General features: G+C 45.0%; 1 protein-coding gene across 7 annotated transcripts in view; it reads left to right on the top strand.

Annotated features, from left to right (window-relative positions):
- TRAPPC9 (trafficking protein particle complex subunit 9) overlaps window positions 1-24072 on the top strand; it is a gene marked incomplete at its 5' end in the record, with an annotated part of 502410 nt that overhangs the window by 162494 nt on the left and 315844 nt on the right. For all 7 annotated transcript variants that reach the window (XM_079722453.1, XM_079722455.1, XM_079722457.1 and 4 more), the window contains one exon: window positions 11446-11570. In XM_079722453.1, the coding sequence (XP_079578579.1) occupies window positions 11446-11570 (125 nt within the window). The remainder of the gene's footprint in view (window positions 1-11445; window positions 11571-24072) is intronic.

The raw sequence follows: 24072 nt of genomic DNA, 5'->3' as shown, positions 1-24072 counted from the left end.
AATCTGGAAGTATTCAATATGATACCTAGAGCTTTGTCCTTTTGGCTTAGGATTGCTTTGGCTATTGGGGTCTTTGTGACTCCATACGAATTTTAGAATTGCTTTTACTATTTCTGTGGAAAACGCCATTGGAATTTTGATAGGGATTGCATTGAATCTATAGATGGCTTTGGGTAATGTGGACATTTTAACAATATTCTTCTGATCCACAAATACAAGATACCTCTCCATTTTTGTGTCTTCTTCAATTTCTTTCATCAAAGTCTTATAGTTTAGTGTTCAGTTCTTTCATTTCCTTGGTTAAATTCCTAACTATCTTATGTTTTTGATGCTATTGTAAATGGGATTGCTTTCTTTATTATGTTTCAAATATTTTGTTGTTAGTGTGTAGGAAAGCAACTGATTTCTGTATGTTAATGTTATATCCTGAAACTTTACTGAATTTATTGATTAGATCTTACAGTTTTTGGTTGAGTCTAGGATTCTATATAAGATCATATAATCTGCAAATAAAGATAATTTACTTCCTCCTCTCTGATTTGGATACCTTTTAATATCTTTTCCTTGCTTGATTGCTCTGGCTAGGATTTTCAGTACTATGTTGAATAGTGGTAAGAGTGGGCACCCTTGTCTTGTTCCTGATCTTAGAGGAAAAGTTTTCAGCCTTTCACCAATTGAGTATGTTAGCTGTGGGCTTGTTATATATAGCCATTATTATGTTGAGGTATGTTCCTTCAACACCCAATTAGTTGAGGGTTTTTATCATGAAAAGATTTTGAATTTTGTCAAATGCTTTTTCTGCATCTATTGAGACGACCATATCATTTTTATCCTTCATTCTGTTAATATGTGTGTATCACATTTATTGATTTGTGTATGTTGAACCATTCTTGCATCCCAGGGGTAAATCCCACTTGATCATGGTATATGATGCTCTTAATGTATTGTTGAATTTGATGTGCTGATATTTTGTTGAGGATTTTTGCATCTGTATTCATCAGGGATATTGATGTGTAGTTTTCTTGTAGTTTCCTTGTCTGGCTTTGGTACTGGGATAATGCTAACCTGGGAAAATGAGTTTGGGACTGTTCCCTCTTCCTTAATTTCTGGAAGAGTTTGAGAAGGATTGGCGTGAATTTTTTAAACGTTTGGTAGAATTCACCTGTAAAACCATTTTAGTTACCTGTTTTTTTTTTTTTTTTTTTTTTTTTTTTTTTTGTGGTATGCGGGCCTCTCACTGTTGTGGCCTCTCCCGTTGCGGAGCACAGGCTCCGGATGCGCAGGCTCAGCAGCCATGGCTCACGGGCCCAGCCGCTCCGCGGCATATGGGATCCTCCCAGACCGGGGCACGAACCCGTATCCCCTGCATCGGCAGGCGGACTCTCAACCACTGCGCCACCAGGGAGGCCCTAGTTACCTGTTTTAATCTATAGTTTTTGAGCTAATTTTGTGTGTGTATATTAGGTACTTGTAAGTATTTGAATGGGAGTGGATATTATAGAATATTTGAAGTTATGTCATACAATTTTAAGTTATGGAAGTGTAACTAATTACTAGTATTCTGTTTCAATCAGGTAACAGGACTTAAATAATTTCTCTCTTCTGGGTTTTACCACGCAGTGTGTGGTGTAGTAAAGTTAGCAATTACTGTGTGAACTTCCCCCCACACCCCCTTCACAGATATTTATGGGCTATCTACTTTATCCCAGGTACACGCATACCTCGGCGATACTGTGGGTTCATTTCCACACAACCACAATAAAGTGAATATTGTAGTAAATCGAGTCATGATTTTTTGTTTCCCAGTGCTTATAAAAGTTGTTTACACTATACTGTAGTGTATTAAGTGTGCAATAGCATTATGTCTGAAAAAAGCAATGCACATACCTTAATTAAAAATACTTCATCGCTAAAAAATGCCAAAACAGCTACAATAGTGACATCAAATATCACTGATCACAGATCGCCATAACAAATATAATAATTAAGAAGTCTGAAATACTGTGAGAATTACTGAAATGTGAGACAGAGACACCAAGTGGGCAAATGCTGTTAGAAAAATGGCACCGATAGACTTGCTTCACACAGGACTGCCACAAACCTTCAATTTGTAAGAAGTGCAGTATCTGTGAAGTACAGTAAAATGAGGTGTGTCTGTACTGTACTTCTCTTGGGATTGTCCTGAGTAAAATGAGACGCAGCCCCTGCCCTCAAGGAGCTTAGTGTCCAGGGCAGTGCTGTCCATCAGAACTCTGTGATAGGGCAGTTCCTGTTCTGAGCCATCCAGTAGGGTGACCATGGGTCACATGTGGCTTTGATCACTTGTGATGTGGATGGTGCATCTAAAGATCTCAAGTATTATTTGATTTTAATTACTTTAAAGGCGCACTGTCTTTCAGCCACTGTGTTAGACCACACAAGTCTAGTGGGAGAGATGGGCAATTTAATAATTGATAAAATAAGTGAAATGAATTTTTTCACAAATAAATGAAAAAGTGCAACTTTGCTAAGTGCTGGGTAGGAGAGGTACATGATGCTATGACTGTATCACAGGGAGTGGGGGAAGGCTTGTCTTTGGAGGTGATGATGGAGGTAAAATTTACAGAATGAGCGGGACCTTAGAGGATGAAAGAGGGAGGGGTGGGGAAATTAGTTTTTCATGCATGTGTAAAAACTGTGGCAGAAAGCAAGTTCCGGGAACTTAGTTGTTGAAATGTGTGTGTGTGTGTGTGTGTGTGTGTGTGAGAGAGAGAGAGAGAGAGAGAGAGAGATTCTAACAGTTATTCCTTAAGAGAGTTTGCCCTGTAAGTATCAACAACGAATTTGTTGGAGAGGAAAGGTTTTGGGGGATGATGCTGGCTTGAACTTTTTCTTTAGATAATTCCTAAAATTAGTGTTCTGACTTGAAACTCTCAGCTCTGTGATTTCTGTGATTTGGCTGACTCTTTAATGAAGAAATAATGACTTTCCCAGTCTTTTAGAGATGTGCAGTGCTTGAGGACAGCTGTGAAGAGGGCTCAGACATTCAGACTGTACTTTGAATTTCTTGTTTCTAAAAGAACAAGCATGTGTCATTACTTGGCCTGGGACCATCGCTCTCCCTTTGTTATCTTGTGGAAAAAGCATCCTATTTCCAGTTTCAAATTGGCAGTACTCTGGTTTTGTTTTCCTGATTTTATCCTAAAATAACATATGCTAATTGAGCTATTTCTGTGGCTTTCTTTGGAGAATAGATGTTCATTTATTTGTGTTTCTCTTTAAGTAGAGATGGAATACTACATGTAAACAAGATATAAAAGATGTGTAAGATCCAGAGTGGAAACGTGAGAGCAGCATTTATCAGCGCTGCTGGCACCTTTCCTGTTGATCAGTGATCAGTCTTTCCCAAGGCTGGGGGCGGGCAGGGGGCAGGGCCAGGGCTTTTGTCTCCACGTCCAGTGCTCCTTTAAGCAAATCTGTTCTGGACAGACAAAGGGAGCACATCTGGGATTTGAACACATGTCCTCACGTCTCTTTTGTTAAAAAATTTTTTATTGAAGTATAGTTGACTTACAATGTTGTTAATTTCTGCTGTACAGCAAGGTGATTCAGTTATACATACATATACATATATATATATATATATATATATATATCTTCTTTTTCATGTTCCTTTCCATCATGGTTTATCACAGGATATTGATTATAGTTCCCTGTGCTCTACAGTATGCCCTCAAGTATCTTAATCCTTCACTTCCTTTGAAGATTTCCAAAGAAAAGAAGGTGCCACTTTTGGGCTCCCATTTCAGGGCTCTGTCGCTAGGGGTCCCTGAGATCCTTCGGCCAAGTGTCACCTGCTTCGGTTTCACTTGTTTCCTTTTTTCTTAACCATCTTTAGAGGGGGAGAAACTCGGTAATGTCCTGAAGCTAAGAGGACCGTCAGATGGTTTAAAAGTCCACTGTAGTTGTCTTCCTGTGTGGCCAGTGACTCAAATGGTGTCACTTTTCAGCAAAGGTGATCATCAGCAACAGGCTCCCAAACAAGATCTCGTTGGAAACTGGCTCCTGTAGCATGTTGAACACCTTGTCTGCTGTGAAAAAGTATGTATTTCACACTTAGCCTTGGAGGTGACAGCTGGACGTTACTGTGAGAAAGTGTGCCTTGTACGCACAGCGTTGTGGAACTAGGCCTTTGTTTCTTCTCTTACCTGGGACACCAGAAGGAGATCCTACTCTCAGATTTTAGGGCTGCAACTTCAAAACACTTTGTGTGATGCTGCCTCATTTATAGCATAGGCTTCATGGCAGAATTTCATGCTTCTTTATGACTGAGTAATATTCCATTGTGTATATGCACCACATCTTCTTTATCCATTTGTCTGGTGATGGGCACTTGGATTGCTTCCATGTCTTGGCTGTTGTGAGTAGCGCTGTTTAAGAACATCGGGGTGGGGCTTCCCTGGTGGCGCAGTGGTTGAGAGTCCGCCTGCCGATGCAGGGGACGTGGGTTCATGCCCCGGTCCGGGAGGATCCCACATGCTGCGGAGCAGCTGGGCCCGTGAGCCATGGCCACTGAGCCTGCGCGTCCGGAGCCTGTGCTCCGCAACGGGAGAGGCCACAACAGTGATAGGCCCGCGTACAGAAAAAAAAAAAAAAAAAAAAAAAAAAAGAACATCAGGGTGCATGTATCTTTTTGAATTAGTGTTTTCGTGTCTTCTGGATATATACCCAGGAGAGTGGAATTGCTGGATCATATGGTAGCTATATTTTTAGGTTTTTGAGGAACTTTGTACTGTTTTCCAGTGATTGCACCAATTTACACTCCCACCAACAGTGTATGAGGGTTCCTTTTCTTGTTGAATTCCTTTAGTGAGGATGTGTTGGTGGTAAGTTTGCTCAGCTTTTGTTCTGAAATGTCTTTATGTCATCAGTTATTTCTAAGAATGGGAAGTTCTGCTGTGTACATAATTCTAGATTAGCAGGTAAATTTTCTTAAATACTTTGAAGATGAATTCATACTGTCTAATGGCTTCCGTTGCTGTTGAAGTTAGCTGTTGGTGTAATTATTGTTCCTTTGGATACAATCTCCATTTTTCTTTTTTCCCCCCCAAGTGTTTATATCCTTTAATTAAAAAAAAATTGATACAATTCACATACCATAAATCCATCCATTTAAAGTGTACAATTTAGTAACTTTTAGTATATTCAGAGTTGTGCAATCAACCAAAATCAAAACATTTTTATCATCCCCAAAAGAAACCCCAAACCCATTAGGGGCCATTCACCATTCTCCCCTCCCCTGGTAACTAGAAACCTACTTTCTGTCTCTATGGATTTACCTATTCTGAACATTTCATATAAATGGAATCATACAATCTGTGGCCTTTTGTGTCTGGCTTCTTCCGCTTGGCATGATGTTTCAGGGGTCATCAATGTTGCAGCCTGTGTCAGTCCCTCATTCCTTTTTGAGGATGAGTAATATTCTGTTGTATGGACAGACTGTTTCTGTTCATCGGTTCGTCAGTTGACGGATCTTTGAATTGTTTCCATTCTGGCTGCTATGTTTAATGCTCTTATGAGCATCTGTATACACGTTTTTGTGTGGACATGTCCCTGTATGGTTTTTTTTTTAGAATTTTATTTATTTATTTTATACAGCAGGTTCTTATTAGTTATCTATTTTATACATATTAGTGTATATATATCAATCCCCTGTATGTTTTCAAAAAGATCTTATTCTTATTTTTCGGTAGTCTGCAGGTTTACTGTGTTATTTCTAGGTTTGCGTTTCCTTTTATTGGTCCCGGTGAGCTTTTTTGTGCTTTCTGAATTTGAGGATTCACATTTTTCCATTATGAAAAATGTTCAGTCTGTCTCTCTTCAGATACCAACTTTCCCCAGTTTACTCTCACCTGCTTCCCTAACTCCCGTTCACCTGTGTAGCCTCTCACTCTTCCATGGCCTCTAATATTCTTTCACATTCCTCATCTTTCTCCATGTGCCACATTCTAGATCATTTCCACTCCTCTTTTTTCCAATTCACTAACTTTTTCTTTTTGTCTAATTTTCTTTTTTTTTTTTTTTTTTCTTTTTGCGGTACGTGGGCCTCTCACTGTTGTGGCCTCTCCCGTTGCGGAGCACAGGCTCCGGACGCGCAGGCTCGGCAGCCATGGCTCACGGGCCCAGCCGCTCCGCGGCATGTGGGATCTTCCCGGTCCGGGGCACGAACCCGTGTCCCCTGCATCGGCAGGCGGACTCTCAACCACTGCGCCACCAGGGAAGCCCTTGTCTAATTTTCTGTTTGGCTCTTTAAAGAGTGTTTAAATTACCCAATTTGTTTTTCACTTCAAGAGGTGATATTTTGGGAGTTCCCTGGCGGTCCAGTGGTTAGCCCTCAGCTCTTTCACTGCCGGGGCCCAGGTTCAGTCCCTGGTCGGGGAACTAAGGTCCCCCAAACCATGTGATGCTGCCAAAGAAAACAAAAAACAACCAAAAAACCCCCAAAGAGGTGATATTTGTTCTTAAATTGCCTGCTCAGTTTTTGACAGGTTCATCTTCCTTATTTATTCCTTTGAATTCCTTTTTATTGTTTGCAAGCATATTAACAACTCATTAATAACTTTCTTGGAAAATCAAATATACACTTAGCATATGACCCAGCCAACTTATTCCTGGATGTTGGACCAGGAGAACTGACAGCATATGTCCATACAATGACTTGTACGCAGATGTTCAGAGCAGCTTTATTTGTAATAACCAGAAACAACCTAAGTGTTCATCAGTAGGTGAGTGGAAAAACAAATTGTGTTATATCCACTCACTGGAATACTATTGAGCCATAGAAAGGAGTGAACTATTGATGTGCACAAAACTCAGGATGATTCCGAGATAAGTGCGCTGAGTGAAAGAAGCCTGACAGAGAAGAGTAGATTAATGTACAATATGTATAATGTATAATGTGTTAACTTCTGGGAAACGCACCCTCATGTCTGGTGCCAGCAGTGGGCATCTGGCCAGGAGGGTGGCGGTGAGGATGTGCGAGGATGCACGGGGAACTTGGCAGTAGGTGGATATGTTCACCGTCTCAATTGTGTTGCTTGTTTTAGGAACGTCAGAACTCCTCCAGTTGTACAGTTGAAACATCTGCAGGTTATGATATGCTAATTGTGTCTCTGTAACGATGTTAAAATGAGAAGCCCTGGTACTGGGTGAGGGTGCCTGGAATGGGAATGCGCGGAGGAGGAAGAGGCTGCAGACATCCTGGGGGGCCGTTCGTGGGGCGAGAGCAGTGAGGCACCGATTGGGCCCCGCAGGAGGGGCGCTGCTCCCCGACTTGAGCAGGAGGGAAGGCCAGGGGGATGGAGGCAGGGCTGTTTCCGTTTGAATGGTATATGAAGGCCACTGTTTCTACATGAATTATTTTTTCTTCCTAAGCATATCCCAAAGTTTCTGAATGAATAAACACACCACTTCTCTATGGAAATTGAGGATGAGTATTGTCTAATTTCTGAGCCAAATGCTTCTACTTCTTTGGTTTTCTTGAGGATATGTTATGATAACCAGATGGGCTCTTTGGCACCCACGGACTTTATGAATAATTGAAAAAGCATCTTCAAAATATATTCTACCTGGAACCATACCCTGACAAACTCCCACTGGGAGATGGTTGTCTCCTTTGGCCTTTGTAAATGTATTTTATTCCAGTTTGGTTTATTTCATATACCTGTCACCAGTGAGAAAAGTGTGTATTCAGCCTTCAGCATTTGTGTCTCTTTTGAAAGTGCACAAAAATGGACACATTTCTGGAGTGGCCGCCTCACCGGAGACGGATGCCAAGCCATTGTGAGGGGCCTTGTGTTAGTTTCGTGGGATGGTGCACTGCAGAGCAGCCTGGCTGGGGAGGTTTCGTGAGCTCACGTCAGGGCTGAAGCATGTTGTTTGTGCCAGTTTTGCTGGGTCATCACAAATCCGACAGTCCTGACTTCTAGTTCTGGCTGTGCCTCTGATGAGCTACTAAGTTACTTACCTTCTCGGGAGCTCAGCTTCCTCACCTCTAGAACTGATAAAATCATGCCCGCCTGGCAGGGCGTGAGGAGCAGCTACATGACGTGTCCTAAGCGCCCAGTGCTGTGCTGAGCCCGCCGTGAACACGCAACCTCCAGCCCTTCTTAGTTGCAGTATTTTTATTGCGACTGTGCTTTTTCTTCCCACCACACACATCCCACTTTCAGCTGTCATTTCTACCAGTTGTCACTGTGGCTGTGATAAAGCTGACTTCGAGAGACACGTACTATTTTAGCATATAAAATTGTATTTCTGGATTGCCCACAGAGATGCTCTTAATAGAAAAATTGAGCACTATAAACAGCAACTGTGAAATTCTCTCTAAAAGCTCACTTTGATTCATGACGATCTACCAGGCTCGTCCCATTCTTAAATACCCTCTGTCCTCCTAAATCCACTCAGCTCTGCGGTCTTCCTACGAGGCTGCCTTCGTCTGTTTGTAACTTTTTTGGTCTTGTCTTCCTATTACTTGTCATCCCAATCTGTTCTCTGTTCTATTTGTGGCAGCCTGTGTTGGCAGGAAAATTGGCCGAAATGGTTGAACAGAATTTGCTGCCCTCCACCCGCCCAGCTGGGAGCGGCGCCTTCCTTGCTCTCTCCATTGGCTCCGTCCAGCCTCTCGCCACCCTGTGCGGCGGCCTCCTCCTCTGCAGCCCTGTCCTTATGTGGCTGCAGTGCTCCTCTTCCGGCCTTCCCGAGGCTGGCTTCTCCCTCCCATCCCTCTGTCTCCCATGGGGACAGAGCTGCTGATCTTCTGTCCCCAGTTATAATGTATGCATAGCTTGTCTTTTCCATTCTCAATTGGATTAGGGGCCAGAATCCTTTAATCTATAAAGAAGCCGGAGAGTAGCTGTTTTAGTATATTTTTTTTTTCCTGAGCTTGAAGATTACAGGTTTCTGAGGTTTCTTTGAGGCTTTGAAGTCGTTGTCAGAAAAGGAGGCAAATTTCAGATGTAATTTTTAGCCTTTTTGGCTGAGTGCCCACATCCTACCTCCCTCCAGTTCCAAGACACTGCAGATTTGTACTTTTCACTGATTCCCGGGAGCTGGTCCCCATTTTAGAGTCAAGAAAACTGAGGTCACAGGGTTGTGTGACTCACTCACCCTTGCAGTGTGGTGGGAGGATGGCTGCAGGAAGGCCCAAACCTGTATCTTGAGAACATAACGATTCAAAGGAAGATCCACCCCACCTGCTCCGCCCTTCATAGATCAAATCTCAGGAAGACTCAACGAGACCCTTCTGGGGTCTCATGTTCGTCCTGTGGATCAACCACTGTTGATGGGACGTTTCCATCTCTCACCATGGCTGGATTAGAGCCACCCCTGGTCCCGCCAGAACAACCTGGGGTGGGGCCGGAGCTGTTCCACAAGGAAGGAGGAGAGACCAAGCCGCTGCTCAGGACATTTACAGCCCGGAGCCTCTGGACCCCTGCAGAGAGGAGGCCTTGAGCACTGTTACAAGTGTAAAACAGGATCGGTATTTCCAAGGCAGAAAAGGACCTCAGGCCTTTGGGAGCTAGCAGCACTTGCGTAATATGCTAATGATGGAAACTTTCTCTAGGGAAGAGCGAAGTATGCTGTGCTCCAGGCTGTGCGTGGGGGAGCGAGAGATGACATTTAAAATCTGTTGGGCACCTGCCTTAACTCAGCAGGGGTGACCTTGGGGCTCACAGGCTTCACGTGACCTAGTTTCTAGCTGAAGAGTGTGGAGTTTGTGTTTTGCAAATGTCTGTGTTCATAATACTAGTTCCCTCACAGCAGGTACTGGGGTGTAGTGGAGAGGTTTTACAGATTATGCCCATGATGCTGGGAGAATGAGAAAAGGGAGAGAAAAACCCATTCAAATCTCACAGCTTTGGACTGACTTTTGCAAATGGGTCTTTGCACAGAGACACATGATGAAATTTCAGTTAACCATGAATTGAGTTGATTGTTACATGTGACTTTGGGATGATGGAATTTTCGTTGACCATCGTGTGTAAACTACCAAATTTGACCCTGTGATTTATTCATTTACTTAACGTTTACTGTGGGTTTATGATGTGCTAGAGCCTGTGCCAGCTCCTGTGGGGGGTGTATGAGAGTGACATTGATAAGAATTCTGCCCTCAATGAGTTTATAGTCATGTAAGGAATCTGGGACATGCATATAGGTTGCTATAATAACAGTAGCTGTTTTTGCCGAATGTTTGCCAGGTACCAGGTCTTGTGACAAACACTTTATATGCCCTGACCCGTCTGAGTCCCCACCACGGCCCTGCCTCGCAGCCTGTCTTCCTGGATACGGGGCCAGCTGTAGTGATCGCGGGTCTCAGTGTAGACGAATTGCCAGGACTCGGAGGAAGGAGTATTTCCAGCCAGGGCGGCTGCATGGTGAAGAATGGGGGATATTAGGATCCACAAAGGTGGTTGTCAGAGGTGCACAAAGGTGAGAAGACACAGGACAGAGTAGGGGTGACAGGGAATGTGGCAGGAGAATTGCTTGAATCCGGTTACAGGTACTGACCTGATTCACAGTTGGGCACCGGTCCCTGGGCGGCCGCTTTATTTCCAGTCTATCCTTCACTTAGTGTGTCATCCTTTTGGGTCCCACCCAAAGCCTCTAGGGCTTACCATCCACTCTTTTTAGGGGACACAGAATGTCACTGTTTTCCCACCTGAGTGTGAAAGGCTCTGCTCAGATTCTCAGCCTCTTGGTCAGTTCTTCAGGGAGCTGCAGGCACCTCTGGGGAACTTTAATGCCAGGCCTGTGTCCCTGTATTTCCTTCTGCCGGATCGTGGTCCTGGAGTTCCTCCCTGCCTTGTTAGCCCTCCAGTGCCTTGTCTGCGTTCTCGAGTTGTTCTCAGCGGCTGGGTTGGTCTAATCCAGGAGGAGTCCTGGATTAGACTGACAGGTAAGATCACCAAGTAAGAAAAAGAACAGGTGGCAGGGAGCGCTCTACAGAGGTTTACATATGGTCCTGTGACACAGTAGTGGCCTCCTGAAATTGGAAGAGGGATGGGCTTTTAGACTAAGTTCGAGTGGCACGGTGAAGCCACCGTGTGAACGGAGGCTGAGGGGGCAGCTCGTATGAAGGCTGGAAGGTAAAGGCGGCTTGGCGCTGTCTGAGCACAGGAAGCTGGGGGCGGATGCAGGTGACGCGGTGCTGCGGCTGTGCCTCCTGACAGATGGTAGGCACCTGGCGTTTTTCAGAAGTGGTATGTCCTCAACTTTGACCTGTGGTAGGTGTTACTCTACGTTCACGGGAGATTCACCGGGCGGTTGTAGTTAACACGAGGTAGAGGAGTGAGTGCACACACGGGAGCATCACTCCAGATATTAGTGATTTTTGCATAAAATCTCCTGCATTAAAACAAAAAATCCGGTTAACTTCTCACTTACAATTTTATTCTCATCTTTCAGACAGCATCAGTGTGAGTGGCTTTCCGCTGTGCAGCCCCTTCCGCCAGGTCGTGAGGCCCCGGGTGGAGAGCAAGCCCGTGAACCCCGCTGAGGGCAGCCGGCCTGGAGACCTGGGTCACGTGAAGGTGAGTCGGCCCCCACGGGGCAGCCCGCCAAGGGGCTTGGCGCTCTGGGTTTCTGCCGAGCCTTTCGGAGGCAAAGTTCTGAGTATTTTTCAGAAAGGAAAGGAAGCGTGTATTTGATAACAGATCTGTGTTTGTGGAAAGCTGGGTTCTCGTTATTTCTCCTTCTGGGTAAGGTTCGGGGAGCAGTTACACTGAAGCCTGAGTGCCTCGTGTCGTGGTGGACTCTTCATTTCCTGAAGTTTTGGGAATTTGTGGGTTGAATCTAGGACTGTACTGATGAAAGTAGAACATCGCCTGCTTTTTTCTTGTTCATTTAAAAAATTTATCTATCGCATCATTATTCTCAGTTCAGATGTTTATCCCGTAAACTTTTCTTAATCCTTAGGCGACTCCTTCCACTTGTTGGTTTATGGGCACCAGGGCAGCCGGAATGAATATACAAGTAACGAGTGAGCGTCGGTGCACAGGTGCCTTGGGCCTGGAGCCTGAGCAGAGATGAGCTGTCTCCTCAGAGCACGAGGGGAGTTGGGGCAGAGCTCTCGGTGGTCAGCGACTTGCCGGCACCTGGAAAGCTTGGCTGGGATGCGCCTGCCCGGGGAGCGTGTGTAGAGCGAGGGGACGAGAGGTCTCAGCAGCTGTGACTGGGGAGCAGGCAGCAGAGTCGCCTGACTTCAGTAGGCATGTGTTCGGGCCCAGCCTTTGGGGGCACTGCTCACGTTCTTGGCGTTTAACAGGGTCACTGACTGATTAGACCCATCAGAAGAGCTTGGCCAAACTGGCTGTGAGTCAGTGGGACAACAGATTGTGAGCCATCGGGGCTGCGCTTGACGAAAACAAGATGATGGTGGAAGGACCTGGACGCCGTCTGCCATGAGGCCGTGGTGGAGGGAACGCGCCAACCTGGGTGGAGAGAGGTCGCGTCGGTGGGCTGAAGTGCTGAGGAGCTGGGTTTTGGGGGGAGAGTCTTCTCCATTTAGGGCCCTGCGGGAAAGAGGAAGGTGGCGTAGCTGGGAGTCTCCGTCACTCAGACACAGAAGCTTGATGGCTGTGCGTCAGGGCTGTAGTGTTGGCCAAGGGCCCCGGGATGTGGAAGAAGAGTCCCACCAGCGGGACTGAAGTCATAGAGGTTCCGCAAGCATAGATGCTGTGGGGGTGACTGTTGGCAGGGAGCCACGGGGGAGAAGCTGGGGAAGGGGCTTCCTCCCAGGCCCCGGATGTCACTTCCCTGCCGCCTCAGGTGTTCCTCCTCCCGGGTCAGGCCCCTCAGCAGCGTTACCTTTGCCTCTGCAGTTGGCCTTGTGGCCTCCCCCTCTCCGTCTGCTGTTGATGGCAGCTGTGGCACGATCTTCTTTTTATTTATGTATTTAATTAATTTATTTTTGGCTGCGTTGGGTCTTCGTTGCTGCACACGGGTTTTCTCTAGTTGTGGCGAGCGGGGGCTACTCTTTGTTGCAGTGCGTGGGCTTCTCACTGCGGTGGCTTCTCTTGTTGCAGAGCACGGGCTCTAGGCGTGTGGGCTTAGTAGTTGCAGCACGCGGGCTCAGTAGTTGTGGCTCACGGGCTCTGGAGCGCAGGCTCAGTAGTTGTGGCGCACGGGCTTAGTTGCTCCGCGGCATGTGGGATCTTCCTAGACCAGGGCTCGAACCCATGTCCCGTGCATTGACAGGTGGATTCTTTACCACTGTGCCACCAGGGAAGCCCACGATTCTCTTTTATCCGCATCCACACACACCAGTCTCCTTTTAGAGCTGTCAGGAATGCTGTTGGGTGGATGTGCTGACCTCGTGGGAGCCTTTGTGCCGAGAGGGAGTCACCCAGTTTGTCTGAGGTCTGTTGGCGAGGGGTGCAGTGAGTCCAAACCTGTGAAATGTCGCAACTCTCCCTGGTCGTCCAGACGCGTCCTCGTGGTTCCGTTGAACTTGTGAGGTTCGGCACAGGAGTGGCGTCTGTGAGCGGCTCCTGTGCTTCTGGTGCTGTCATGTGGGAGCCTCCTGGCACTGCTGAGCCTGTTACATCAGCCGTCTCCCCAGAGCAGGAACGGCTTTAATTGGGAACGTGCTAAACCTGTAAACCTCGCTGAGGAATGGTGTAGTCATGGAAACAAGTAATTCAGTGAAAGTGGCTTCTGGGGAGCCCCTCAAGAAGTGGGAAAAGATAACATGTGTTTCTTCGGATTTCCCAGAAAGATTCCTCCCCCCGTTTGGTTCGCGGCATGTCTGTCCGCATTTATTCCCGGTGTTTCTGCACACCCTGAAGAATCTTCTAGGATTGAAAACAGATTGTGTGAAGTGGGTGCACATTAGACATAATATTCCTGTAAGTTAGACTCTGCAGTATGGCCTGTCTGACCCTCAGTTTCTCCATCCGTAAAATGGAGTAATCATGCTCCTTTCATGGGGTTGTTGGGAGGCTTAAATAATAGAAGAGCTGGGCAGGGAGGAGAAACAAAGCTGATCAAATCAAGAACTGGTAATGGACTGGGACTTGATTCCTGTATTTTGAGAGAGAAATGAGACTTGGTGAATGAGCCCCGCTGGCTGTTATGGGGGAGCAGCCCCGGTTAGGCTGGGCACTGGGTGGCCGACCTGGAGTCTCTTGACCATTTTCTTGGCGCTGCTGAGCCAGCTCCCCAGTGACAGCAAGGCTCGGCCCTGCCTTCTGAGTTAATACCGTGTGCACGAAATGTGGCCGTGTGCCTGGAACGTGGCAGGGCTGCACTGAGAGCCTGCCCGGTAGGGGCTTAGCTTGGGGACCGCTTGTCCTGGGCTGGGGCTGCAGAAATGGGGACGCATGGACAGACGGGAGGCCTCTCGCCTGTTGGCTGTGCCGTGTCCCGCTCGAGGCTCCCTGCAGCTTTGCCTGATGGAGGCATCCAATTTACAGCTTCCAGGGCCAGACTACCCAGAAAGATGGGAGCTGCATGGGGCCCTGTCCTACTCGGGCCTGGAGCGTAAAGCACTCAGAGAGGCTGGAGGGCCTGCCCCACAGCCAGAGCTAAATCCGGCCGAGGCCCCCGCCGTGTCCGGCTGCTAAATACACCCCAGTTTCCCTCCATCGACAGCGGTGCTCCGCAAACGCGTCACAACCGCTGGTAGCCTGCCGAGAAGCACCTGGAAATCCCAACAAAACCAAAGTTCACCGGGAGGCGGGGCAGCCGGGCCTGCCCTTGGGCTCTGTGCACACGTGGTTCTGGGGAGCTTGCTGGTACGTGCCCACCCTTGTCAACAACACCTTGTCTTTAAAAACATCAGGGAACAGGCCAACAGCCTCGGCCATCAGGGTAACAGCTCCGTCCACGGGCACCTCCCGTGGGAACCAGTGTCATGCCAGCCGCTTTCCGGATGGTGAGGGTTTGAGCTGAGGCTGTAGGTGCTCCTGCCCCTGCATGTCCTGCCGTCTCCCTGCTGCTCTGACACCTACACAGTCCATCCAGGGGCCTCAGCCACTCACTTAAAACCCCCGAGCCCCAGTTTGATCACCTGCAAGTTGGGGAGAAAGTCCTTTCTCACAGGTTGTTAGGGAAGATCTATTGAAATAATACTTGGGCAGGTGTTTTATTAAAAACAATACACAAGTTGGGGAGGAGGAACAGAACTGGGGGTTGCCTGAATGGATGAGTTGAAGGGTGTGGTGAAGGCGTCCCCTGGTTACAGAGCAGGCAGAGGCCAGGCCTCGTCTCGTCAGGCGGTGTTGCCCACCCAGCCTGGACCCTGCCTGCCTGTCCTAGATGCGCCACATGGCTGCCTGCATCCTGTCCTGTGGCCGTGCCGGGGTTGTCTTCCCTCTCCTGTGTGTCTGTTGTGTCAAAATAATAGATGATGACTGTGTCCACTAATACATGCACATATGACAAAACTCAGAGGAATCTTCAAAATCAAGTAGTCAATCTTAAATCCAACAAGGCTTTGCTAAGTAGATGTTCAGATTGTCTGTTAATAGAAAGATTTACTTCTTCCTTTCCAAGCAGGCTAACTTATTCCTTTCCCTGCTTTATTGTACTAGCCTTGTTCATGATTGTAGAGATAAACCATTCAGTCTTTCATCATTAAGTGTGATGGTAGCTGTAGAGTTTTTATACCTGCCCTGTATCATATTAAGGAAGTTCCCTACAACCATTAAAAAAAAAAGTTATAGCAAATAAGCCAACGAAGGTGGTAGAAGTTGAAGCATAAATAATATTCAGTTAGTCCAATAGAAGGAGTAAAGGGAGGACAAAGGAAACAAAGGAAAATGGGGCAGATAGAAGACATAGCAAGATGGTGGGTGATAAACTTAACCGTATCAGTAATCAGATCGAAAGTAAGTAGTCCAAATACTCTAATTGCAGGTAGAGAATGTCAGATTGGATAAAAAAAGCACGACCCAACTCTAGCTACCTCCAAGTAATGAATTTTAAATATAAAGACAAAAATAGGTTGAACCTAGGGGCTTCCCTGATGGCGCAGTGGTTGAGAGTCCGCCTGCCGATGCAGGGGACACGGGTTTGTGCCCCGATCCGGGAAGATCCCACATGCCATGGAGTGGCTGGGCCCGTGAGCCATGGCCACTGAGCCTGCACGTCTGGAGCCTGTGCTCCACAACGGGAGAGGCTGCAACAGTGAGAGGCCTGCGTACTGCAAAAAAATAAAAGGTTGAAACTAAATGGATGGAGGAAGGTATACCATGCTTACACTAATGAAAAATCTGGAGTGGCCTTATGGAGAACAGAGAAAAGTAAACTTCAGAGAAAAGAATATTACCAAAGATAAAAAGGTCTTTTCATATAGTAAAGGGCTCAATTCCTCAAGAAAACGTAAGCCATACATATTTATGTACCTAATAAGAGCTTCAAGATACATGAAGCAAAAACTGATAGAATGGCAAGAAGACATAAATAAATTGAGAGAGTTCCATATCCTTCATTAATTGTTGGAAAAAGTAGACAGAAATGAGTAGAGATAGTATTGTTCAGATCTTCTCTGTCAATCAATTTGACGTAATCAACATTTATAGAACAGTTAGGTACAGAGTGCATGTTCTTTTCAGGGGCGCATAGAACAATTACCAAAGTAGACCATATTGGGGCTGTGATGGTTAGATTTTGTGTGTCAATGGGGCTAGGCTGCGGTGCCCAGTTGTTTGGTCAAACACGAGTTTAGATGTTGCTGTAAAGTGATTTTGGAGATGCGATTAACACTTACCACCAGTTAAGTTAAAGAGGTTATTCTTCATAATATGGGTAGGCCTCATCCAACCAGCTGAAGGCCTTTGAGCAGAAATTGAGAATTTTGGGGGGAGAAATTTCCAAAATCCCTTTCTCCAAAAATGGAGAAGGAATTCTGCCTCAAGGCTGTGACATAGCCCCTGACTGAGTTTCCAGCCCATCAGCCTGCCCTACGAATCTCAAACTTGCCAGCCACCACAATAAATCTCTTTGTACATGTGTACACACAAATATTGCCAACACACGTGCCCTATTGGCTTGTGGTTCTGTTTCTCTGGAGAGCCCTGACTGATACAGAGGGCCACAAAACAAATCTCAAATTTAAAAGGATTCTCATTTTATAAAGTATATTCTGACAGTAATAAAATTAAATTAGAAACCAATAACAAAAATCTTTGAAAAACCCTCAGACATTTGGAAACAAAATGACACTTATAATTAACTCATGGGTCAAAGAAGAAATAAAAAATTAGAAAGTATTTTGAAATGAGTGAAAATGAAAGCACAATATATCATTTGTGGGATGCCACTAAAGCAGTAGTTTGGGGAAATTTATAATACTTAATGCCTATGTTGGAATAGAAGAATAGCCTTCAATCAATAAACCTCAGCTTCAACTTGAAGAAAGTAGAAAAAAATGTGGAAGTTAAACCTAGAGTAGAAAAGGAAATAATAAAGACCAGAACAGAAATCATTGAAACTGGAAACAAAAAAACCCGATATTGACAAACCAAAAGCTTATTCTTTGAGAAAAATCAGTGAAGTCTACCAACTTCTAGTCAGATGGATCATAGAGAAAAGACATAAATTAAAAATATTAGGAATGAAAAAGGCGGCATCACTACAGGTTCTACACATATTAAATGCATAATGGATATATTATGAAAACTTTATGCCAATAAATTTGAAAACTGAGGTGAAATGGACAAATTCCTTTTAAAAAAATTTTTTATTGAAGTATAGTTGATTTACAATGTTGTGTTAATTTCTGCTGTACAGCAAAGTGACTCAGTTTTACATACATATTCTTTTTTCATATTCTTTTCAATTATGGTTTATCACAGAATACTGACTATAATTCCCTGTGCTATACAGTAGAACTTTGTTCATCCATCCTATATATAATGGTTTGCATCTGCTAATCCCATACTCCCAGCCCTTTTCTCCCCATCCTCATCCCCTTGGTAACCACAGGTCTGTTCTCTATATCTGTGAGTCTGTTTTTGTTTTGTAGGTATGTTTATTTGTATCATATTTTAGATTCCACTTATAAATGATATCATGGTATTTGTCTTTCTCTTTCTGACTTACTGAGCTTAATATGATAATCTCTAGGTCCATCCATGTTGCTGCAAATGGCATTATTTCATTCTTTTTAATGGAGACAAATTCATTGAAAGACTCAGAGTATTAAAGCTTACTCATAGAAGGAAGTAGATAATCTGAATAGCCTTATATCCTTTAAGGAAACGGAATTTTTTGTTAAAACCATCCCCTAGAGAAAATCCAGGCCCAGGTGGCTCACCCATGCAGCTTACCAAACATAAAGGGATGAATAATACAAATTTTATGTAAGCTCTTCTTGAAGGAAACTTGAGAAAGAAGGAATACTGCTAATTCGTTCTATGAGGTCAGCATTACCCTGATACCAAAACCAGACAAATATTATGAAAACAAAAGCAAAGACTCCTGAACATAGATAGGAAAATTTTAAGGGAATTTTTTTACCATAATATTGACTGAGTGGCATTTATCTGAGGAATGCAAGGTTGGTTTAACATTAAAAAACCAGCAAATGTAATTCTTCATATCAACAAACTAAAAAAAGAAAATGATATAAGCATCTCAGTAGACGAAGAAAAAGCATCTGACAAAGTACAATATCTATTTCTAATAAAAACTTAGCAAACTTAGAAATAAAAGGGAACTTCCTCAACCTGATGAAGTGCACCCACAAAACTGCTACAGCCCCCTTTGAACTTAAAGGTGAAAAACAGGTTGTGCTTTCCCTAAGGGCAGCCACACCGGGCCACGCACCCTGGCTCCCCAGGTGTACCCTCTCACTGTACTCTTCATTGGCGCTGGCTGTTCACTTTGATTGGAGGTTCTCTCTCAGTTCCTTTGATTCCTGGCATGTTCTCCAGTCCTCCTCCAGGGCCATGCTCTGATGTTACCTTGTCTGCCAAGCTGTCAGTGGTGGCCCTGTGCTCATGTCCCCGAGTTCTCCATAGCTGTGAGCTCCTCATGGCCGTGGCCTGGTCCGTGCCTCCTGGCACAGTGCTCAGCCTTTGGGAGATCTTTCTGGACCCAGATATTCCAGATAGCTAGGTCAAATATTCCCTTTCCACAGGAATTTTCCTTTCTCTAAAGAGATTCTCTCCATCAGTGAGGCAAAGCAGGGCAATGGAGTAAGTTTCTTCTCACTCACAGTAAAGTCTAGTTTTGAGATTCTTCAGAAGCCTAACAACATTCAGATGATGTCTTATGTCCTGTTAAATATTTTATTTTACTTTAACCTTTACAGTAAAGAACCATAGGATGTTCATGAAGTTCTTACATGCTTTTACGTTCTAATAATTGTATTTATAAATGGACTGACTGGAAGAATCTGCTAAGAAAACTTAAGAGTGAATGTATTTGGGTTAAAAACAAAAAGACCTATGTCTTGGAATAGCATATTTTCTTAATCAAGCTGTGTTATTAGGGGAAAATGGTTTCATGAGCCTTTTGGTGCCTCGGGGCAGCAGAGTGAAGGTTCTCATTAGCTTGGAGGAGAAAATGTATTAGACCATTTGTTCATTGATCATTCACACGCTCAAGGATGGCGAGCAGGTGGGCGGCCCAGGCTGGAGACTGTGCTGGCCAGAGAGGCTTGGAACGTGGCAGCAGAGAGATCGAACTTTTTAAACAGTATTTACAGGTTACGTCTTTCATGACTGCAACTTCCCAGTATTTGGGTGGGAGTTACTGAACAGCTCAGAAAGATTAAGCAACATGCCCAAGGTCAAGCAGTTTCAAAGTAGAAGCTAAAATTCAAACCCAGTTATGGCTAAATCCAAAGCTTGTATTGTTTCCACAGTGTCATGCTTCCCCTCTATATATACTTTGTAAGTTTCCAAACTTAATATGGAATACAAAACATCCTCTATTGATTCAAGCCATATTTATAGAGCAGTGAATATAAGCTTTTCGCCTATCTGACCCTCAGCTTTCAATCTGTGAAATGCAGATCATAAGCCTTCCTCCTGGGCTATTGTAAGGAGGAAAGCATCTGCTATTAGCCCTGGTAGATAAGAAAAGCTTACAAAACGGCAAATCCAATTCAGTTCCAAATTATTTCTAATCTGTCCCAGTAATAGTTACAGAGACAGTTTAAACTCTACAAAGTTTAAGCATAAAGGCATCAAAAGAATCCTTTAATCTGCTCAACAATTTCAAAACTTAGTAAGAAATTGTAGCAGTAAGAGAAGTGGAGAGTCCACTGCCTGTGGAATTCTAAACAGACGTCAGGGAGAGGGGCCAGAAGACTCTCCTTGAGGTTCCATGACACGGTGAAGGCTTTTGTCCACCATGACGGTCACTGTTTACCTGAACCCCTGTAACATTTCATCCACTGCACCCATTCAATAAGCCCCTGGCGAGTAACTGTTCAGTGCCCAGTTCTGGGAGCTGGGGCTGTAACAGAGAGCAGGGCGACGTCCCGGAGCTCACCTTCTGGCAGAGGAGATGAACAGTAAGCACACGCATGTCAACTGGTGAGAAGTGCTGTGCGGGAAGGTCAAGGAAGGAAGAGGATGGGGCCTGCTTGCCCCATCGGCAGAGGCCTTTCTGCAGAGGCACCATGGCAGTCTGAGATGCATGTGCACACACACAGTCTGTGTCAGATGGTTTCCTGTATTGAGGTAGGACATGACTTAGAACATCACCACAGCTGCCATAACTATTATATAAGCCAGCTTTTTCCCAGTGGAGTGTGAGTTGGTCCAAGCTAAGGATGATACCTTACTAATCTTTGCCTTTTCAGCACTTGGTACCAGGACAGGCACATCACAGGCTCTCAGTAAGTGTTGAATACTGAACAAGAAAGAAAAGGAAATGGCTTCTAAAGCATTGCTATGGGCTCTCATTCCTTTCCTATTAATCATATGCTGCGTTTGATCACAGCAGGACCTTAACACGTTGGTTCGTACACGGTAGCATGCATCCGAATCACCTGGGAGCTTATTAAAACAGAGTGCTGGGCCCCATCCTCGATTTCTAATTCGGCAGGTCTGGGTCGGGGCTGAGAGTGCACTTCTAACAGGTTTCCAGCTGCTGCTGCTGGCTGTGGGCACCATGCTTTGAGGACCACTGCCTTAAGGTAGGAAATGTTTTTGATTTGTTTAACGTTTTTTACTGTCTGTAGGACTGGACTGTAAGCAGTTCTGGACCTTTCTGCTGTGCCTCATGACCTGTGATGTAACTCTTAGGTTAGCACATGGGAAGCTCTCTAAGTAGCTCAGTTTGAGGTACCTCAGTGACTGATTTATAGCACCTGGGAAGGCATTTTCATAAACATTGTGGTAAAATCTTAAACATACAGTTAAAATTAAATCTAGGCATTCAAATGCTTATTTTGGGGAAAGTCAAGAAACACCTGTCTAGGAACCCATAAACCCGCCAGCCCTGCTGCAGCCCAGGGCCTTTCCACGGGATGAGCCTCATGGTGGCACTGCGTGGGGTTCACAGAAGCCCCCAAACCTTTGAGCGCCTGGCCCGTCATGAGAGTGCCTGGTGGTTCACCAGCAGGACTCAGGATTCCCAGGCAGACAGCAGAGGAAAATGGGCACTTTCATTGCATTCTTGGCAAACAGGAAAATTGAGTTAGATCAGCTTTTCAGAATGACTGACAGAAAGCCAATATGTTTGCTTTGGGTAAGGAAATGGAAATTTCACACCACAGACATATGGGGTCCAAGAGTCATTTTACATAATGTCCTGCTATACAGATTTAGGTGATCTCATTAGTCCCTAAAAAACCCAAAACTGTTTAAATAGTGGCCACAGGAAACAAAGGAGTCCTGCCCCCTCTCCTAACCCGGAAGCAGCTACATTATGGAAACAAGCAAAATGGGGGAAACAATTACTTGTCATCAAACAGCCATGGATAAACCTCAGCGTTATCTCAGTGGGTGGGTTACTTCACTTCATCTGTGAACGAGAGATCATCCTCAGTCCTCAGGGGAGTTCTGAGGGTGAAGCAGGTCACAGAACCCAAGTGTGGAGACCCCCCAGCTCCCTCTGCCCTCTGGTTGGCACATCCCTCTGTCATCTCTACATCGCTTGGATGGCGTTGTCGGGAGTAGGCTTGTCTGTCACCCCATGTGACCCCAAGCTCCACGAAGGCAGAAGACACTCATGTTTCCTTATCCACGCTCTACAGGATATCTAGCGCATGCTGGGTGCCCAACCGATGACCGTTAGACTGGGAGAACCACAGAAAGCTGTGGAGGAGGCAGGCGGAAGGAGGAGCCTTCTTCTTCTTTATTTTTTAACATCTATATTGGAGTATAATTGCTTTACAATGGTGTGTTAGTTTCTGCTGTATCACAAAGTGAATCAGTTATACATATACATACATCCTCATATCCCCTCCCTCTTGCGTCTCCCTCCCCGCTCCCTACCCCACCCCTCTAGGTGGTCACAAAGCACCGAGCTGGTCTCCCTGTGCTATGCGGCTGCTTCCCACTAGCTATCTGTTTTACATTTGGTCATATATATAAGTCCATGCCACTGTCTCACTTCATCCCAGCTTTCCCTTCCACCTCCCCGTGTCCTCAAGTCCATTCTCTATGTCTGCATCTTTATTCCTGTCCTGCCCCTATGTTCTTCAGAACCCTTTTTTTTTTTTTTTTAGATTCCATATATATGTGTTAGCATACGGTATTTGTTTTCCACTTTCTGACTTACTTCACTCTGTATGACAGTCTCTAGGTCCATCCACCTCACTACAAATAACTCAATTTCGTTTCTTTTTTTTTTTTTTGCGGTACGCAGGCCTCTCACTGCTGTGGCCTCTCCCGTTGCGGAGCACAGGCTCTGGATGCACAGGCCCAGCGGCCATAGCTCATGGGCCCAGCTGCTCTGCAGCACGTGGGATCTTCCCAGACCGGGGCACGAATCCGTGTCCCCTGCATCAGCAGGCAGACTCTCAACCACTGCGCCACCAGGGAAGCCCAATTTTGTTTCTTTTTATGGCTGAGTAATATCCCATTGTATATATGTGCCACATCTTTATCCATTCATCTGTCGATGGACATTAGGTTGGTTCCATATCCTGGCTATTGTAAACAGAGCTGCAGTGAACATTGTGGTACATGTCTCTTTTTGAATTATGGTTTTCTCAGGGTATATGCCCTGGAGTAGGATTGCTAGGTCATATGGTAGTTCTGTTTTTAGTTTTCTAAGGACTCTCCATACTGTTCTCCATAGTAGCTGAATCCATTTACATTCCCAGCAACAGTCCAAGAGGGTTCCCTTTTCTCCACACCCTCTCCAACATTTATTGTTTGTAGATTTTTTGATGATGGCTATTCTTACTGGTGTGAGGTGATACCTCATTGTAGTTTTGATTCCCATTTCTCTAATGATTAGTGATGTTGAGCATTCTTTCATGTGTTTGTTGGCAGTCTGTATATCTTCTTTGGAGAAATGTCTATTTAGGTCTTCTGCCCATTTTTGGATTGGGTTGTTTATTTTTTTTGATATTAAGCTGCATGAGCTGCTTGTACATTTTGGAGATTAATCCTTTGTCAGTTTCTTTGTTTGCAAATATTTTTTCCCATTCTGAGGGCTGTCTTTTCGTCTTGTTTATGGTTTCCTTTGCTGTGCAAAAGCTTTGAAGTTTCATTAGGTCCCATTTTTTGTTTTTATTTCCATTTCTCTAGGAGGTGGGTCAAAAAGGATCTTGCTGTGATTAATGTCATAGAGTGTTCTGCCTATGTTTTCCTCTAAGAGTTTTATAGTGTCTGGCCTTCAATTTAGGTCTTTAATCCATATTTTTGTGTGTGGTGTTAGGGAGTGTTCTAATTTCATTCTTTTACATGTAGCTGTCCAGTTTTCCCAGCACCACTTATTGAAGAGGCTGTCTTTTCTCCATTGTGTGTTCTTGCCTCCTTTATCAAATATAAGGTGACCATATGTGCATGGGTTTATCTCTGGGCTTTCTATCCTGTTCCATTGATCTATATTTCTGTTTTTGTGCCAGTACCATAGTATCTTGATTACTGTATCTTTGTAGTATAGTCTGAAGTCAGGGAG

The sequence above is a fragment of the Hyperoodon ampullatus genome (assembly GCF_949752795.1).
Source record: "Hyperoodon ampullatus genome assembly, chromosome: 17".
Lineage (NCBI taxonomy): Eukaryota > Metazoa > Chordata > Mammalia > Artiodactyla > Ziphiidae > Hyperoodon > Hyperoodon ampullatus.
Note: the sequence above shows the minus strand (reverse complement) of the source record. Positions and strands in the feature narration are given on the sequence as shown.